At 36.7% G+C, this 19262-nt stretch overlaps 1 protein-coding gene across 8 annotated transcripts in view; it reads left to right on the top strand.

The window, feature by feature from the left end:
* The window catches only part of USP32 (ubiquitin specific peptidase 32), a 244540-nt gene that overhangs the window by 160728 nt on the left and 64550 nt on the right, over window positions 1–19262 (top strand). For 6 of the 8 annotated variants that reach the window (XM_055257787.2, XM_063628464.1, XM_063628463.1 and 3 more), the window contains 2 exons: window positions 4818–4901; window positions 7644–7705. In XM_055257787.2, the coding sequence (XP_055113762.1) occupies window positions 4818–4901; window positions 7644–7705 (146 nt within the window). The remainder of the gene's footprint in view (window positions 1–4817; window positions 4902–7643; window positions 7706–19262) is intronic. The other 2 variants (XM_063628466.1, XM_063628465.1) reach the window with 1 other exon arrangement.

Genomic DNA, 19262 nt, shown 5'->3' with positions numbered 1-19262 from the left:
CTTTTGTTCATAATGTATTACAGTTCCAGATGCCTTTAACTTCTTGTACAGTTAGTACTCATTTAATATTGTCTTTAGCTTCTTGGAAACTGCAACTTTAAGTGAAAGGGTATAGAACAAAACTAATTTTACCATAGGCAAACAAGAGTTAAGTTCCTACAGCATATTTCTAGTCACAAAAATATCACCAAACTTCTAAATAAAGACCCCAAGCACTTCTAATATTAAGCTTTGAAATAAATGTGAACTATAAACAGATCTAAGAAAGATTGATAAAAACAAGATAATTATTTACCCAGTTTTTAGTGAATTAGTGAGTGACAGCAGCAGTCATAGTGGTGATGGGTTAAATCAAGGGATAAATTTGCAAAATGAAAATTATAAGGAACACCTCCTACCACCTTGCAGTTCAAAACCTAACAATAACAAATATGGAAGGCTCATTGAGTACTTTCTCAGCATATCATTTATTATCATACATTTGTATGATCATTGCATACTTGTTATTTTATGGTAATTTGTATTCATTTCCAACCCACTTATTCCAGTTCAGGTTAGTGGCTGGCCAGAGCCTATCCCTGCAGCTCAGGGTACAAGACAGGAACCAACCCTGGACCATCCCATTGAAGGGCACACTCAGACGTATATCCACACTCACTCATACTGGGACAATTGATTATTTTTTCATTTTTTTGTTTTTTTACATCACAACATTGTTACGTGAATTGTTTACAGTACAAACAAAAAGGGCATATATGCTATATATGAATACAGCTCAGTGCAAAATAGTGACTTCTTCTCTTTAAAAGGCCATGATTCCTATTTCTAGTAAACTAAAGAGACCACAGGTTGGTCTTTATCTTCTCAGTGTTGCCTAGAAATGATCTGTAAATGCATCTTCCTCCTGCTACTTACCATAAAATGTATAAAGGGAGCTAAAGGAAAGCTTCCTTGCTGGTTCCTACCATGTGAAAGATGCTATATTCTATTTTAGCAGGGCCAATATGTGGAAAATACCTAAACTTAAGTGTTATTACAAAAATGAAGCAATAATGAGATTCTGGCTAAAGGGGACACTAAATAAGAATAATATATATTTAAAGGATTGTGTAAAAAAGTAGTTCTAAGTGCACTGTAAGCATATAGGGTTTTTTTCCCATGTGTATTTTTAAAGAATGGAAGGGTCAAAAAATAGGGTCACCTGTGTTAGACTAATTTACCTTATTGTATATGCTGCATCAGATGGAACTTTTGTATTATAGTTATCATAGAGAAGCATAGTTTGCCTCATATTATGGCAATTTATCTTCAATCAAAACCTTCCAGAGTCATTTTATTTTGGAATGTCCTGTAAACATTCAAACTGCCAGAATATGACTGTACAACAGCAAAGTGTTCTCTTGCATTAAATTGAAGATATCTGTTTAATTTTTTTAAATGGAAAAGAAAATGTAGGAAAGGTACTTAGAGCTGTTACTTTCTAAGTATACAACACCCTACAATTCAAGGCATCTTAATCTCCATCAGGATCAACAACAAAGTCATTTTTGTCATGCTGTTAAATCCATCATAATGGCTGATGCAGATTGGTCAAAGGGATCCAACAAACACTGATGTCCATAATGGCATGTTGGCAACTAATATGTAACTCTTGGTCAGTAGAGAGTTTAAAAGACCTTCCCTTTCTTCTTGATCTTTGCCAAGGTTCTTGAAGAGTTCTGATGTTCTAAAATACATCATTGAGCTTCCCAGTTTGCTTACTCATCCTCACACTGACAACGGTTTTTCTCTTAATTCTTTTTTGCTGTGCTTCCAAATTGTTTTTTATTTGCATTAAATGAACGTAATGTTCATTTATCATTTGCGTCATTTCATGTTTTTCATTTGCATCATTTCATGGCACCGTTGGAGCTCAACTTCAGAGTCCTTCAAGTTTTGAACTACTTACTCATCTTCATCTCAAATACCTGCTCTGTCTTGATCTCCATCTTCTTCATCTTCGTCTTATCTACTTGCTCCCTTTTTTCTTCTTCCATTTGTGCCAGAGGAAGACTCTTAGTAAGCTGCCATTTATTCTGTTATTGAAATTGTGCCCTAAAGAGTTAAAGAAACCAATGACTATATTCTTGGGCTTACAGGATAGCGGCTAAGAAAGAAAACAACTTAGTAAAAAGCTGAAACTAAAACTGTTCCCCAAAGAGTAAGAAACCGATAACCAACAGAACTCCTTGAGTTTGCAGAATAGCAGATTGAAGGAAAAAAAACACCAAAAAGCTGGCCTGTGTGGTGGCTCTCACCTGTGTAATCCCAGCACTTTGGGAGGCCAAGGTAGGAGGATTGCCTAAGGCCAGGAGTTTAAGACCAACCTGGGCAACATAACTAGACCTTGTGTTTCTGTGTTTTTCTCTTTTTTTTTAAGCCAGTTTTGGTAACCTGTGCCTGTAGTCAGGAGGCTGAGACTGGAGGATCCCTTGAACCTAGGAGTTTGGGACTGCAGTGAGCTGTGATCACACCACTACACTCCAGCCTGGGTGATAGAGTGAGACCCTATGTCTTTTTTTAGAAAACAAAACAAAATAAAATAAATAACAACTTGCTGAAATGCTAACCCTCTCCACTGTGAGATTTTAAAAGCTGGCTGAATTGGCTAGAACCAATATGGCTAACTAGAGTTTACGCAGAAGGAGCTTGCTAATTCCCACTGTGTGTTTCATACTGACTTCCCCCAGTTTGCACATGTGATCCATGAAGTAACATGAAAAAATAACTGTGCATGCCCAAGGACTTTCCAATCCTCTCCTACCAGTCACCTGCCAATCCCAGAATCCACCCTATAAAGATTTTATTATAAAATTATTGCCTTAAAACCAGCACAGGGGAGACTTGAGCTGGACTCCCATCTCCTTTTTGGTTGACCTATAATGAAAACCTTTGCTTTTCTCAAAAACCCAACATCATAGTATTGGCTTCTATCTCATCAGGCAGCAAGCCTCCTTTGCTTGGTAATGTTATCATTACTCCATTATGTCACAGCTGCCAGTTTTCTGCTTCTGTAGTTCTTCATTATTAGTAACATCTTTCAAGTTCTGCATGTGTGTTCTTATCAATATATTTCTTAGAATGATGAAATCACATTGTTGGTCAGTGTTTTTTATTCTATGGGAAGGACCTGGATACTCTGGAGAATACAAATCTGTGAGGAATAATAAGTTGATTAATGTTGACTGGCCCAATCCAGAATTCACTTATAAGTATGAATTCAAACCCTCTCTTCACCAATCTTTTGTATACTTGATTTGGGAGATTGGCAGATCTTATATAGCCTTTGAGGTTCTTCTGTTGCTGTGGTGCAGGCATTGATGTTCCTCTCCTCACAGCAACAGATACCACACTATAGTGGGACAATTTAGACACTCCCGTTAACCTAATGTGTATGTCTTTGGGATGTGGGAGGAAACCGGAGTACCTGGAGAAAATTCATGCAGACATGGAAAGAATATGCAAACTCCACACAGATAGTGGCCCCAGCTGGGAATCTATTTTTTCCCCATTAACATTATAATAAGATGATGTTGAATGAAACATTATTCAAGGACCTCTGCTGAACTGATTTGGGTGGGAAAAAAACAAAAACCTTATCACAACACTTCCTCTGCTATAAGTGAACAGGACAATTTTTTGAAAAGTGATCATGATAAGAAAGATTCTGTGATTCACTGTTAGTCATAATCTAGTGATTTGCCTACCCCTCTCCCTGCCTTCTACTTTTCGAATGTGAACTTTTTTGAAAAAACAAAAATGAGTTTTTGTTTTTCTTCCTTTCCCTTTAGCTTATTTCTCTACCCTGATTTGGAGGATTTTCTTTATTATTATTATTTTTTTCAAAGAGATGGTGTCTTGCTGTGTTTCCCAGGCTGGACTCATGCTCCTGGGCTCAAGCGATCCTTTTGCCTCAGCCTCTGGAGTAGCTGGGACTACAGGCACATGCCACCATGCCCAGTGATTTTTCTATTAAATCTCTCACATATCTGTTGTTTGATTATAAGACAGTTGATCTATACACTTCAGTGATTCTGCAAGTCAATATTTTTTTCTCTTTAGAGAACAATATGTGTATATATTTTCCTTGTTATTAGCGCAGACTGCCACCAATATATTTGAGGCATAAAAGGAAGCGAGGACAAATAATGTTACTAGAACATCTTTATTGATTTAGTTATCTAAACCTTTTAAAGAAAATGGGCAGTATTTCTTACTGTGTTGATAAAATTCACAGATATTTAGTGAATTTTACCAACCATATATGATTAAACCATATATGTTTGCATTACCACAAATTGTAAGATTTTGCTATTGAATGCATTTAGGGAAACATACAGGAATGAACTTGAACTAGTTTACCTTCTGCATTGTAGGGGAGTTAGGAAAGTAAAGAGAAAGAAATTGCTTTTCTGTGTTAGTCAACATTTAGATCATGGCAGGCACCTGTAATCCCGGCACTTTGGGAGGCCAAGGCGGACGGATCACGAGGTCAGGAGTTCAAGACCAGCCTGGCCAACATAGTGAAACCCCGTTTCTACTGAAAAATACAAAAAGTTAGCCAGGCATGGTGGCAGGCACCTGTAATTTCAGCTACTTGGGAGACTGAGGCAGGAGAATCGCTTGAACCCAGGAGGCCGAGGTTTCAGTGAGCCAAGATCACGCCATTGCACTCCAACCCAGGCAACAGTGTGAGACTCCGTCTCAAAAAAAAAAAAAGAAAAAAGAAAAAAAAGAGAAAAAAGAAGATATTCCTAACATGAGTGTCTCTGTTTCAGATGGGTCATCTTACTCTGGAAGACTATCAGATTTGGAGTGTGAAAAATGTTCTTGCCAATGAGTTTTTGAACCTCCTTTTCCAGGTATGTTTAAGGTAAATGACAGCAACAGAGGGTAGTAGTACCAGTACTTCTACATCTTTTCCATCATATAGTAGCCAGAGTTGTTGTATCTAGGCTGCAAAACCATATATTATATAAAAAAAAAAAAAACTACATTACCCATCTGAAAGATGGGTGCTTGCTGAAGTTTCTCAAAATCGTGACATGGGAAATAGGAAAGTGGGATGTAGATTATTGTAACTCATTATAGAGCAGTACATAGACATATAGAGAATAAGTTGCAAAAGCCATCATAATTTGCTAGTTTCTTCATCGTTGTCTTTTTAAAAGGTCTTCCTTGTAATAAGACTGACCAGGAGAATTTTTTTAAAAGAAAATAAATAAATAAAAGGCCTTCCTAATAAGTAAGGCAGTATGACTAGAAAGATGAATCATAAGGAGGTAGCTATACATTTTTCTTTTATTATTATTATTATTTTTAATTTTGAGACAGCATCTCGCTCTGTCATGCAGGCTGGAGTGCTGTGGTGCAAGCATGGCTCACTGCAGCCTTGACTGCACAGGCTCAGGTGATTCTCCTTCCTCAGCCTCCCGAGTAGCTGGGACTACAGGCATGTGCCACCACGCCTGCCTAATTTTGTATTTTTTGTAGAGACAGGTCTTGCTATGTTGTCCAGGCTAGTATTAAACTCCTAGGCTTAAGTAGTTCTCCTGTCTCTGCCTCCCAAAGTGCTGGAATTACAGGAATGAACCACCACGCCCAGCCCAAGTTTTTCAAAGTATACAATCTCTCTGGTTAAGAGATCATTGAAGGTATGAGGCTGTTTCCTAATTTTTATTCTTTAGAAGGTCCAAAAAAGATTAAGTGGGAAGGAAAGAAGGAAAGCTACCAGAAGTGAACACTAAGTCACAGAGCTTGCCAAATTTTAACTGTTGTCCTAGTTAAACTAATTCCCTTGCTCTGATTTTTAAAGATAATTTATATTTTCCCATTTTTATAGTTATTCATAAATATTTAACTTGATTTAATAGTGGCTATTTTAGTTTCTACTTATTTTATTTTCCTTTCACCACTGTGAAGGTCAGAATGGTATAGTATGTTTATACGTATCATGATCTACCATTTTAAATAAAGAATAACTTGTCTGCAACACATCTATGTTGGAATAAATGGAAATTGATCTCTTCCTGACAGCTAATGACTAAGTTTTATGTATTTAAAACATAATATAATCTGATAGGCCTGTAAATCAATTATTTGCTTTAATTATTTGCTTTATTACAAGTTACAATTTTCAGCATAGATTCAGGTTGATGGCTTTATAAAATATATATGAAAATAATATAGATCACCACTATAAACACAACAGAATTGCTTGGTAACATGAAAATGGGTCAACTATTTTTTACTTTTTACTTATTTGTTTATTTAGAGACAGAGTCTTGCTCTGTCGCCCAGGCTGGAGTGCCGTGGCGGGATCTGGGCTCATTGCAACCTCCATCTCTCAGGTTCAAGCGATTCTCCTGCCTCAGCCTCCCAAGTAGCTGGGATTACAGGCGTGTGCCACCACCCCCAGCTAATTTTTGCATTTTTAGTAGAGACGAGGTTTCACCATGTTGGCTAGACTGGTCTCAAACTCCTGACCTCAAGTGATCTGCCCGCCTCAGCCTCCCAAAGTGCTAGGATTATAGGTATGAGCCACCAAGCCTGGCCTGGTCAACTATTTTTGTCTCATTTAAAATAATATCTTCAGTAGTGGGTTCTGTAGGCTTTTTTTTTTTTTTAATTAAACTATTGTTACTTTTTAAAGTAACAATCACATGTTCAGTGTATGAACTTTTTGTATGAATAGTACATGAACACATTCAATGTATTGCTCATGTACAGTTGACAGTTCATATACTGTTTGTACACAAACATATTCAGTGTACTCTTTATCTCATATTCAGTGTATGAACATTTTGGTCACTTAAGTTTGTGTCTGAGTCATCTTGTAGCTCTCACAGAGTATAGCATTTTGACTTTTGGTATTGCCTTTCCTATTTTGTCATTCTTACTAAGGACTTGGAGTGGCACTATTTTTGCGACTCTAACTTATGAATAAACATATACTTTATATTTGCTTATGTATGTTTCCAACATTTTATACTGGAAAGCTCAAAGTTTTTTTCAGGAAACACCAATAATCTACTCAACACCTAAATTTTATTACATTTTACTGTATGTGCTTTGTCACATATTCGGTTATGCTCATATGTACAATTAATATATGCAATTAATATGTGAATAAGCAGACAGTTATGCTAAATTGTTTTTATTTTCTATCTGTGTTTTAAAATTGATAGAGTTAATTTGTTAGGTTAATGATACAATATTGAATTATGCTTTTCTTTGCCAAGATCTCACACATGGCTGAGTGTTTTGGGTGTTTAAAATCTGGCATATGCAAGTGTCAGAAGAATTATTCTGAGATCTGTCCCTGAGGTAATATCTTCCCCTCTCCCTTTTTCTTCCTTCCCTTTCTCTTCCCTTCTTACCTAGAGATTTGAAAGTTAGCCTCCATTGGAATGGCTTGTTTAAAAAAAGCAAACAAAACCCCAAAACCACAAGGCTAAAGTTAAAATTTGCTCAACTGAATAATTGATAATTCATGAGTTGAAAACTGTTGTTAATTCAGATTCCCATTTCGGAAATGGGTCTCATGCAGAGAATGTGAAATATTATGCAGTTAATAAACTTTGATTTACCACTTTTTTCCCTAGGTGTGTCACATAGTTCTGGGGTTAAGACCAGCTACTCCGGAAGAAGAAGGACAAATTATTAGGTAAATTTGTAGTTTCAATTATATAGTTGAAATTTCAAATACTTGAAATATATTGGTTACTGAGGAACATCATGTCCTATTTTAATATAATCATTAACTATTTCTCAAAAATAGTTACATATTGAAATATTTTTGTTAAAGTACCTTCCTAGATAAGGGAAGGTACTATAGATTAGTTAAGAAGGCAAATTCTATTTAACATTAAAATTGCACTGAATACTAAATTTCATTTTTTGAAATGAGATAAAAGATAGCCAGTTTTCTTTAGTACAAAAATGTGTTTATTGTTGGAAACATTAGAAAATAGAGCTAAACAAAAAGAAGCAGAGAAAGATTTTATAGATAATTTATAGATAATTGCTGTAGACATTTTTAATATTCATATAAACATATGCCCACAGTGATACTTGTAAAATTCATATAAAAATGGGAATATTCTGAAATACCTATTTTATTCCCTGCTCCTATTTTCACTCTAGATCATATAAAATAATACTTTAATATATTACAATAAAGCCTTCTTTGAATATAATTTTAAATGATTGGCTAGCATTCCTGTTCATCCTCTATTATTCTTTTTTAATATAAGCATATTGGACCAATTTTGTTAATAAAGTCTCTATGTCTTGGCTTAAGGATTTACTTTAGGATAAATTACTTAAGATCAAATATCCGGATTATATTTAAAAAACAAAGGTATGCATATTTTATAGCTATAGTCCAATTTTTAATAACTTGAGTGTCTTTCATTGCTTTGTGACATTGCTATTATGCTACACATTTGTGTAGATAGTTTCAGAAATAGGACTGAATTTCTAGTAAAATTTGCTTTTAAAATAAACTCTCAATAGGTACTGTCACTTGACTTTTTCTTGAAAGTATTGTGCATACAAACTTTTCAGTAGTTTCTTCTGGCTTGGATTTCTGGATAGATGGGAGTTTACTAAAATAGAGTTGTTTGGAATACCTGAGAATAGGATTACATATTCAGCATTTAAACAGGACATGCCAATTAAGATATAGATATTTAAAGCAGTACATATATTTTCTAAGTTTTTAAATGACAAGTTTTAAAAATGGTTATTTATTATTATTTTTTTTTTTTTTTTAAGTGAAGGCTAGTTTATTAAGAAAGTGAAGGGGCTGGGTGTAGTGGCTCATGCCTGTAATCCCAGCACTTTGGGAAGCCAAGGCAGGTGGATTGTTTGAGCTCAGGAGTTCAAGACCAGCCTGGGCAACATGGTGAGACCCTGTCTTTACAAAAAATACAAAAAATTATCGAGGCTTGGTGGTACACGCCTGTGGTCCCAGCTAGTCGGGAGGCTGAGGTGGGAGGATTGCTTGAGCCCAGGAGGTCAAGGCTGCAGTGAGCCAAGATTATGCCATTGCATTCCAGCCTGGGTGACAATGGAGACTCCGTCTCAAAAAAAAAAAAAAAAAAAAAAAAAAAAAAGAAAGGAATAAATGGGTGGCCACTCCATATGCAAAACAGCATGGTTATTTCTTAAAGAAGATTATGCAAAATCTATTTTTTTAAATGTTGCTTTCATAAAACTCTAGTCCCATGTAGTTTTTGTTTGTTTATTGGTTTTATTTTCTGTCTTGGTTTTTTTTGAGATGGAGTCTCACTGTATTGCCCAGGCTGGTCTTGAACTCCTGAGTTCAAGAGATCCTTCCACTTCAGCCTCTTGAGTAGGTGGGATTACAGGTGTACACCAATGTGCCCAACTTTCATGTAGTTTTTTAAATATTCATACTCAGAAGACTCAGTCTTGATATTCTTGAGTGTTTTCTTGATTTTCTCTAGTTTTTAGCTACTAAAAGATTTTAAAATATATTGACATGTAGGATTTTAAAATAATTGACATGTAGAAACCAGATATTGTAAGGACATACATAAAGGCTTTTATGTGGCTATAGTGACTTTTTTCTTACAATATTACAATCTAATTTATTATAGTAATATATTCTGAAGTAAATATCACTTAGCATAGATAGAAAGAATGCTATGTAGCCCATATTTATTGGCTTATTTTATAACTACTCATAGCATCCGTATTTCAAAAAATAAGGTTGGTATAATCTTATATTTTCATAGAAAGTTATTCTTTGCAAAATACATGTAGTTACATTATCTCATCTGGTCCTTAGAATAACTGCATGAAATTAGTGTCTCTCATTTCGTTAAAGTGGAAACCAAGATTTATAGAAGTTGAGGACGTGAAATTACATGGGACTAGCAGAATCAAGTTTGGGACCTCTTTCATTAAAAGTACCAATAATTTGCTTTTTGTATTTTGTATTTTTTAATAAGTCTAGATTTAAAATTGTTGGTTCCAAATTGGTTCATTTCATCTGTGGATTTTTTAAAATTTGTTTATTCATTTTCAGTTTTACTTTATTTTGCCTCTACTATTACTTATAAAAATTCATTTGACTGATAATTTTGAAAGGATGATTCAGGTTGGTTCATATGCAATGAGGTGAAACAAATATTTGTCTCTAACTTACAGTCGGTACGTTGTTAAAAAAAAATAAGTATCATGATTTCTGGAATGGCCGAGTGAAGATCTCAGCAAACCCTTTCCCCAAAAGCACTTAAAAAACTGAACAGAATTGTCAAACAACCATTTCAGGACTCTGGAAACTGACCAAATATATACAAGAAATTGAGAAGCATTTATTCAAGAACTACTAATCCTTGGTGAGAACAATGGAAGTGTGTGGTAATTTAACCAGAAGCAGCTTTCATTTCCTCTCATCCAGCAAGTCTGCATGATAGTTCTACAGGGCAGGTCAGAATGGGCTGACAGTCTGATTCATGATTTGAAGGAGAGCAGGAATAAATGCCTGTCCAAGGATAATAAAATAAATACATACCATCATGGTGGTAAACAATGAGGGAAAACTGACATCACCAGCTTGAGGATAAAAACTGGTTAGGGGAAGCAGCAGACTAACAACAGACCAGTCAAATTTTTAACAGGGAACAGGATCACCATAGTGAGCCTTACGCAAGCTTTCTCATGTCCCCAGTGATCTGTAGACTGCTTGTACAAGGCTATACACAAACTCAGGAGAAACCAAAGTGGGCTTTAGCACTTTATTCCTCCCTAGTTGAAGGCGAAGCCTTGCATGTGCAGAAAGTAAAAGCCGGGGTAGGCTTGTAACCTGACCGAACTTTAAATGCATTCCCCAAACCATGTACAGATCCATCAGGAAAAGGGTGTGAATGTTACTGGCTAGTGTTTCAGCACAACCTCTCAGCAGTCATTGGCTGACCGGTAAGTTAGGCTCACCGCAAGAAAGCCAAGCTTAAAAATAAAAACAGAGATAATAAAAAAGAAAACAAGAAGAAGCTGAGCAGCTTCACACTGCAAGATACTGTACAGGAAGATAAACTCTACAGAATTGTTCCAGGAAGTCATAAAACAAAACAAAACAAAACAAAACACACAGGGTTTCAGAATCCAGAGTTGCTAATATAAAGTATCAAATGTGTTCAGTTTTCAACAAGAAAAAATTATGAGACATGGAATAAAACAGGAAAATGTGACCCATATACAAGGAAAAAACAAAGAATAGTAGAAACTGTCTCAGAGGTGGCACCAGATGTTCTCCTTGGCACACAAAGACTTCAATACAGCTATTATAAATGTTTTCAAAGAGCTAAACGAAGCTGCATTTAAAGAATTGGAGGAATGTATGATCTCACTGACTTGTCCAAATAGAAAATAGCAATAAAGAGATAGAAATTTAAAACAGAGGGCCGGGCGCGGTGGCTCACGCTTGTAATCCCAGCACTTTGGGAGGCCAAGGCAGGCGGATCATGAGTTCAGGAGATCAAGACCACGGTGAAACCCTGTCTCTACTAAAAATACAAAAAATTAGCCGGGCGTGGTGGCGGGCGCCTGTAGTCCCAGCTACTCGGAGAGGCTGAGGCAGGAGAATGGCGTGAACCCGGGAGGCGGAGCTTGCAGTGAGCCGAGATCGCGCCACTGCACTCCAGCCTGGGTGAGAGAGCGAGACTCCGTCTCAAAAAAAAAAAAAAAAGAAATTTAAAACAGAATCAAATAGAAATTCTAGCAGATTTGTGTTGACAGAGAAATATTCAGCAAAACAGAGTATGGATCAATAGAGATTATTTCATCAGAAAGAGAGAAAGAAGACCAAATAAATGAACAGAGTTTCACAAAAGTTGGAACATGATCAAGTCTACCAAAATATGCATAATGAAAGTCTCAGGAGGAAAGAAAGAAGCATAAAAACGTTTGACAAGATAACGTCTGAAAGTTCTAAAATTTCTTGAGAATTATTAATCTTAGAAGCTTAATGAACTCCAAGTAGGTTAAACACAAAAAGATTCACACCTATACATATCATTGTCAAAGTGTTGAAAACTAAAGACAAACTAAAGAAAGCCACAAGAGCAGAAAGACTCATCATGTAGAAGGGAACCACAATGTGATAAACAGCTGACTTTTTGAAACAATAGAGCTCAGTGTGCAGTGGTATGAGAAAGTGATATAAGGAAAAAAAACAAAGAAGCAAAAACTGTCAATCCAGAATTCTTTATCTAGCAGAACTGTAATTCAGAAATAAAGGTGAATTACTACCTGACTTCAAAATATACTACAAAGCTATAGTAACCAAAACAGCATAGCACTGACATAAGAACAGACACATAGACCAATGGAACAGAACAGAGAACCCAGAAATAAATCCAGGCCAGGTGCGGTGGCTCACACCTGTAATCCTAGTGCTTTGGGAGGCTGAGGTAGGTGGATCATGACATCAGGAGGTCAAGACCATCCTGGCTAACACGGTGAAACCCCATCTCTACTAAAAATACAAAACAATTAGCCAGGTGTGGTAGCACATGCCTGTAGTCCCAGCTACTCAGGAGGCTGAGGCAGGAGAATCACTTGAACTGGGGAGGTGGAGGTTGCAATGAGCCAAGATCACACCACTGCACTCCAGCCTGGGCAATGGAACGAGACTCTGTCTCAAAAACAAAAAAACAAAACACAAAAAAAACAAACCCCCACATTTACAACCAACTCTTTTTTGACAAAGATGCCAAGAGCATACATTAGAGAAAGGACAATCTCTTCAATAAATGGTGCTGGAAAAATTGGATATCCATGTGCAGAAGAATGAAACCAGATCCCAATTTCTTACCATACACTAAAATCAAATCAAAATGGATTAAAGAGGCTGGGCGAGGTGGCTCATGCCTGTAATCCCAGCACTTTGGGAGGCCAAGGCGTCTGGATCACCTGAGGCCAGGAGTTCGAGACCAGCCTGACCAACATGGTGAAACCCCATCTCTACTCAAAGTACAAAAACTAGTTGGGTATGGTGGCAGGCGCCTGTAATCCCAGCTACTCAGGAGGCTGAGGTGAGAAAACTGCTTGAAACCAAGAGGTGGAGGTTGCAGTGAGCCGAGATTGCCCCATTGCACTCCAGCCTGGGCTACAGAGGGAGACTCCGTCTCAAAAAAAAAGAAAAGAAAATGGATTCAAAGACTTAAATCTAAGGCCTAAACTATTAGACGAAATTGGGGAGATGCTGTAGGACATTTGTCTGAGTGGTATGACACTGTATAATACCTCAAAAGCACAGGCAGCCAAAGCAAAAATGGACAAACAGGATTTCATCAAGTTAAAAAGCTTTACAGCAAAGGAAACAATCAACAGAGTGAAGAGACAACCAACAGAATAGGAGAAAATATTTGCAAACTATCCATCCATCAAGGTTTTAATAACCAGAATGTATAAGGGCCTCAACTCAATAACAAAAAACCAAATAACCCAATTTAAAAATGGGCAAGTGATCTGAATAGACATTGCTCAAAAAAAGACATACAAATGGCCAGCAGATATATGAAAAAATGCTCAACATCACTAATCATAATTGAAATATCAAAACCACAATGAAATATTATCTCCCAATTAAAATGGCTATTATAAAAAAGACAAAGAATAACAGATTCTGATGAGGATGTGAAGAAAGGGAAGTGCTAGTACACTATTGATGGGAATGTAAATTAGTACAGTCAATATGGAAAACAGTATGGAAGTGCCCCAATAAACTAAAAATAGATCCACCATATTATCCAGCGATCCTACTGCTGGGTATATATTCAGAAGAAAGGAAATTAGTAAAGCAAAGAGCTATTTACACTCCTGTGTTTATTGCAGCACTACTTACAATAGCCAAGATACAGAATCAACTTAAGTGTCCATCAGTTGATGAATGGATAAAGAAAAAATATATATATATATACACACAATAAAATGTTATTCAGCCATAAAATGAATGAAATCCTGTCATCTGCAGCAACACGGATAAAACCGGAGGTCATTATGTTAAGTGAAATAGGCCAAGCATAGAAAGACAGATATCACGTGTTCTCACTTTTAAGTGGGAGCTAAAAAAGTTGATCTCGTGGAATTAGAGAGTATTATGATGGTTATCAGAGGCTGGCAAGGGCAGGAGGGATGATATTGAAGAGAGATTAGTTAATGACTGTAAAAACACAGTTGGATAGAATGAATGACTTTTAGTGTTTAATAGCACAGTAGGCTAACTATAGTTAAAAATAATTTATTGTATATTTCAAATTAGCTAGAAGATTTGGAATATTCCCAACACAAAAAAAATGATAAATATTTGAGGTGATGAATATCCTAATTACCATATTTGATCATTACACATTGTATGCATATGTCAGAATATCACATGTACCCCAAAAATATATACTATTATTATATATAATTTTTAATAGAAACATTTTTAAAGCTTTTTTTAAAAAAAAAAACATAAAAGAAGGTGAACTAAAGACATTCCTATATGAACGCTGAGAATTTGTTACCAGGAAATCTGTCTTTAAGTACTGAAGGAAGTTCTTCAAGCTGAAAATAAGTGACACCAGACAGTAATTAACATCCACGGGAAGAAATAAAGAGGCTCTCTTCCTTGGCGCTGCCTACGGAGGTGGCAGCCATCTCCTACTGGGCATCATAGCTGCCCTCAGACCCCTTGTGAAGTCCAAGATCATCAAAAAGAGAACCAAGAAGTTCATCCAGCACCAGTTAGACTGATATGTCAAAACTAAGTGTAACTGACAGAAACCCAGAGGTATTGACAACAGAGTTTGTAGAAGGTTCAGCAACAAAAAACAAACCACATGCTGCCCAGTGGCTTCCAGAATTTCCTGGTCCACAATGTCAAGGAGCTGGAAGTGCTGCTGATGTGCAACAAATGTGCTGAGATTGCCCACAGTGTTTCCTCTAAGAACTGCAAAGACATTGTGGAAAGAGCAGCCCAGCTGGCCATCAGAGTCACCAGTCCCAATGCCAGCCTGTGAAGAAAATGAATAGACAGCTCATATGCATGTTTTATGTTTAAATAAAACCATAAAAACTGCCAAAAAAAAATAAAGAGCACCAATAGTAGAAATTACCTAGGTAATAATAAAAGACAGTATAAATATACTATTCTGTTTATTTTTTTTTTACTGGTTTAAAAGACATTTTTACATGACAACAATTATAAAACCATGTTGTTCCCATTACATATAACGATCTTATATGAGTGACAACAATAGCACAAAGGTGAGAGTAGAAGGGGAGCTATATTTGAGCAAAATTTCTATGTTTTAGTTTCTATACTTTTTTAGTTTCTCTACTGGAATAAATTAGTATCAATCAAACATAGTAGACTATGTTGGCTGGGTGCCATGGCTCACGCCTGTAATCCCAGCTCTTTGGGAGGCCAAGGCAGCCGGATCTCTTGAAGCTAGGAGTTCGAGACCAGCCTGGCCAACATGGCAAAACCTCGTCTCTACTCAAAATACAAAAATTAGCCTGGCGTGGTGGTGCGTGCCTGTAACCCTATCTACTCATGAGGCTGAGGCGGGAGAATCACTTGAACCCAGGAGGCAGAGGTTGCAGTAAGCTGAGATGGCACGCCTGCTCTCCAGCCTGGGTGACAGAGCAAGATGCCATCTCAAAAACATAAAGTAAAATAAAAAATAAAGTAGACTATGTTAAGATCCATATTGTAAACCCTACAACAATCTCTAAGAAAATGATCCCCCAAAATAGTTTTATTTAAAAAGGCATTAAGATGTTACCTATTTAAATTCCTAGAAAATACCTATTTACCACAAAAGAAAGAAGTAGAGGAATAGAGGAACAAATAGAAAGACTTGATACATAGAAAACAAATAACTAAATAACAGACATAAATCCACATCTGTAATTACTTTAAATATAAACAGATTGAACAGATAATCAAAAGCCAAAAATTTAGACTGACTTGTTTTTTAAAAATCTAGCTACTTGGCTGGGCGTGGTGGCTCACGCCTGTAATCCTAGCACTTTGGGAGGCCAAGGTGGGTGGATCGCAAGGTCAGGAGATTGAGACCATCCTGGTTAACATGGTCTCTACTAAAAAAAATACAAAAAAAATTAGCTAGGCGTGGTGGTGGACGCCTATAGTCCCAGCCACTTGGGAGGCTGAGACAGGAGAATCACTTAAATCCGGGAGGCGGAGGTTGCAGTGAGCCAAGATCAAGACACTGCACTCCAGCCTGGGTGACAGAGCTAGACTCCATCTCAAAAAAAAAAACAGAAAAAACACAATCCAGCTACTTGAGATTCAAAGGCACAAATAGGTTGAAAGTAAAAGAATAAAAGATAAAACCATACAGATATAACCATAAGTGAACTAAAATCACTTTACTATCAAGAAAAGAAAATGGCTTTTAGGTTACAAAAGACAAGTTACTGGAGCCAGAGAGACATTTTATTATGATAAATGATGATATATGCACCCACCAACAGAACCCTTCAGCCAACAGCAACGGAATACATGTTCAAAGGTACACAGAGTATTGTTCTACGATAGACCATATACTAGGCCAGCAGTTAGTCAGCAGACTATGGCATATTGGCCAACTTTGGCCCACTGCCTGATTCTGTACAATCTGCAAGCTAAAAATGTTTTTACCTTTTTAAGTGGCTTAGAAAAAACCAAAAGGGGATAAATATTTTGTGACACTTTACAGTTATATAAAATTCACATTTCAGTGTGTGCAAATAACATTTTACTAGAGCACAGTCATGCTCATTCACAACTTTGGGGAAGGGAAATTCCTCAGTCTAAAAAATATCTTGAAAAACATACAGCTGAGATCATACTTAATGGTAGAACGCTGAAGGCTTTTCCCATAAGATCAGGAAAGGATACTTGCTCTTGCCACACTTATCAACATTGTATTAGAGCTTCAAGCTAGTTAAATCAGGCAAGAAAAGGAAATAAAAGGCATCGAGATTGTAAAGAAAAATAAAACTGTCTGCAAATAACATGATCCTATGTGTAGAAAACCCTGAAGAATTCACAGAAAAACTGTTAGAATTAATAAAATGAGTTCAGCAACATGACAGGATACAAGATCAATAATTAAGCAGTCAATTGAATTGTCATGTACTAGATAGAATAATTTGAAAGTACAATTCAAATGAAGACAACAGTTCCATTCACTATATTGTCAAAAGAAATCAAACCCTTGGAAACAAATTCAGCGAAAGAAATGCAAGACTTGTGCACTGAAAGATACAAAGCATTGCTGACAGAAATTTAAGAAAATGTACGTAAATGGATTTGAAAACTTAATGTTGTCAATATGGCAATTTTCTCAAATTGTTCTATAGATTGAAAACACACCCAATCAAATCCCAGCTTTTTTCTATAAATTGACTAGCTATTCCTAAATTGTATAGGGAAATGCAGAGAACTCAGACTAGCCTAAACAACTTCAAAAAAAATGACAAAAAACGGAAGACTTACACTTCCTGATTTCACAGTTTACCTAAGGATACATTAATCAAGTACTGGAATAAGGAGAATCATAGAGATCAGTAAAATGGAATTGACGTTTTAAAAGGAAACCCTTGGCCAGGCGTGGTGGCTCATGCCTGTAATCCCAGCTGTTTAGGAGGCAGAGGTGGGCTCACTGATGTCAGAAGTTTGAGATCAGCCTGGCCAACGTGGCGAAACCCCATCTCTACTAAAAACACAAAAATTAGCCAGGCGTGGTGGCACACGACTGTAGTCCCAGCTACTCATGAGGCTAAGGCAGGAGAATCACTTGAGCCCAGGAGGAGGAGGTTGCAGTGAGCTGAGACCATGCCACTACACCCCAGCCTGGGTGACGAGTGAGACTCTGCCTGAAAAAAGAAAAAAAAGGAAACCTTTATATTTTTGGTCAATGGTTATTTTTATTATCATTTTTATTATTTTTTAAAGATGTCAAGAAAATTCAGTAGAGAAAGGACTGACTTTAAAAAGAAAAAAAATAGTCCAGGAGGAGCTGAGCACAGTGGTGTAGCTGGCCAATAGTCCCAGCTACTCAGGAGGCTGAGACAGGCAGATCACTTAAGCCCAGGAGTTCACGGCTTTAGTGTGAGTATGCAGTGATCACACCTGTGAATAGCCACCTCATACCAGCCTGTACAGCATAGCAAGACTCTGTCTCTTTAACAAACAAAAAAAGGTGCAGGAGAATTTGGATATCCATACGCAAACAGATTATTTTAGACACCTTACCTCACACTATGCTTAAAAGTATACTCAAAATGGATTCCCTATACCTAAACATCAGAGCTAAAAATATAACACTTCTAGAAAAGCAAATGTAGAAAACCTTTGTGATTTGGGGTTAGAAGATTTCATAGCTATAACACCAAAAGCACAGTTTATAAGTGGGGAAAAAAGTGTAAGACTTAGAAAAAATTAAAAACTTTTGAGTTTCAAGAGAGAGCATTACGAAAATAAAAGCTACAGCCTCACAGTCCTAGAGAACATATTTGCAAATTATATATATGATAAAGTATTCATGTCCAGAATATATAAAGGACTGTTACAACACATTAAGACATCAAGAAAATCTAATTTAAAATGTGTAAAAGAGTTGAATAGACTCTTACCATACATATAAGTACATGACAAGATGTCCTGCTTCCTCAAAGAAGGCAAATTAAAAGCACAATGAGAGGAGTGACTCAGTGAAAATTATGTAGTGGGTAGCTCTAAGAGCCTGTCTCTCCACAGAAACATTGAAAAATAAAGAACAAACTGCCAATTTCAACTTTGTCAGAACTCTGAAGAAAGAGACAAAGATTTATAGCTACTAAGCAAATGTTGATTTTTAAAAAAATTATAAAAAATAATTTTTTAAAAGCCTGTATATATATTTGCCATTGTCTGGTTTAGTAATGGCAGCCTTGAAAATGGCAACCCACCTGGTCCCTGGTTTCAGAGAGAGCAGAACATACCTTATTTATAGAGTTGTGTTTGTCAGGCTGGGTGCGTTGGCTCACACCTGGAATCCCAGGCACTTTGGGAGGCCAAGATGGGTGAATCAGTTGAGGTTAGGAGTTCGAGACCAGCCTGGCCAACATGAGGGAACCCCGTCTGTACTAAAAATACAAAAAATTAGCCAGCCATGGTGGCGCACACCTGTAGTTCCAGCTACTTGGGAGGCTGA

The sequence above is a fragment of the Symphalangus syndactylus genome, chromosome 20, assembly GCF_028878055.3.
Source record: "Symphalangus syndactylus isolate Jambi chromosome 20, NHGRI_mSymSyn1-v2.1_pri, whole genome shotgun sequence".
NCBI lineage: Eukaryota > Metazoa > Chordata > Mammalia > Primates > Hylobatidae > Symphalangus > Symphalangus syndactylus.
The sequence above is the reverse complement of the archived record's forward strand: the minus strand, read 5'-3'. Positions and strand labels throughout refer to the sequence as shown.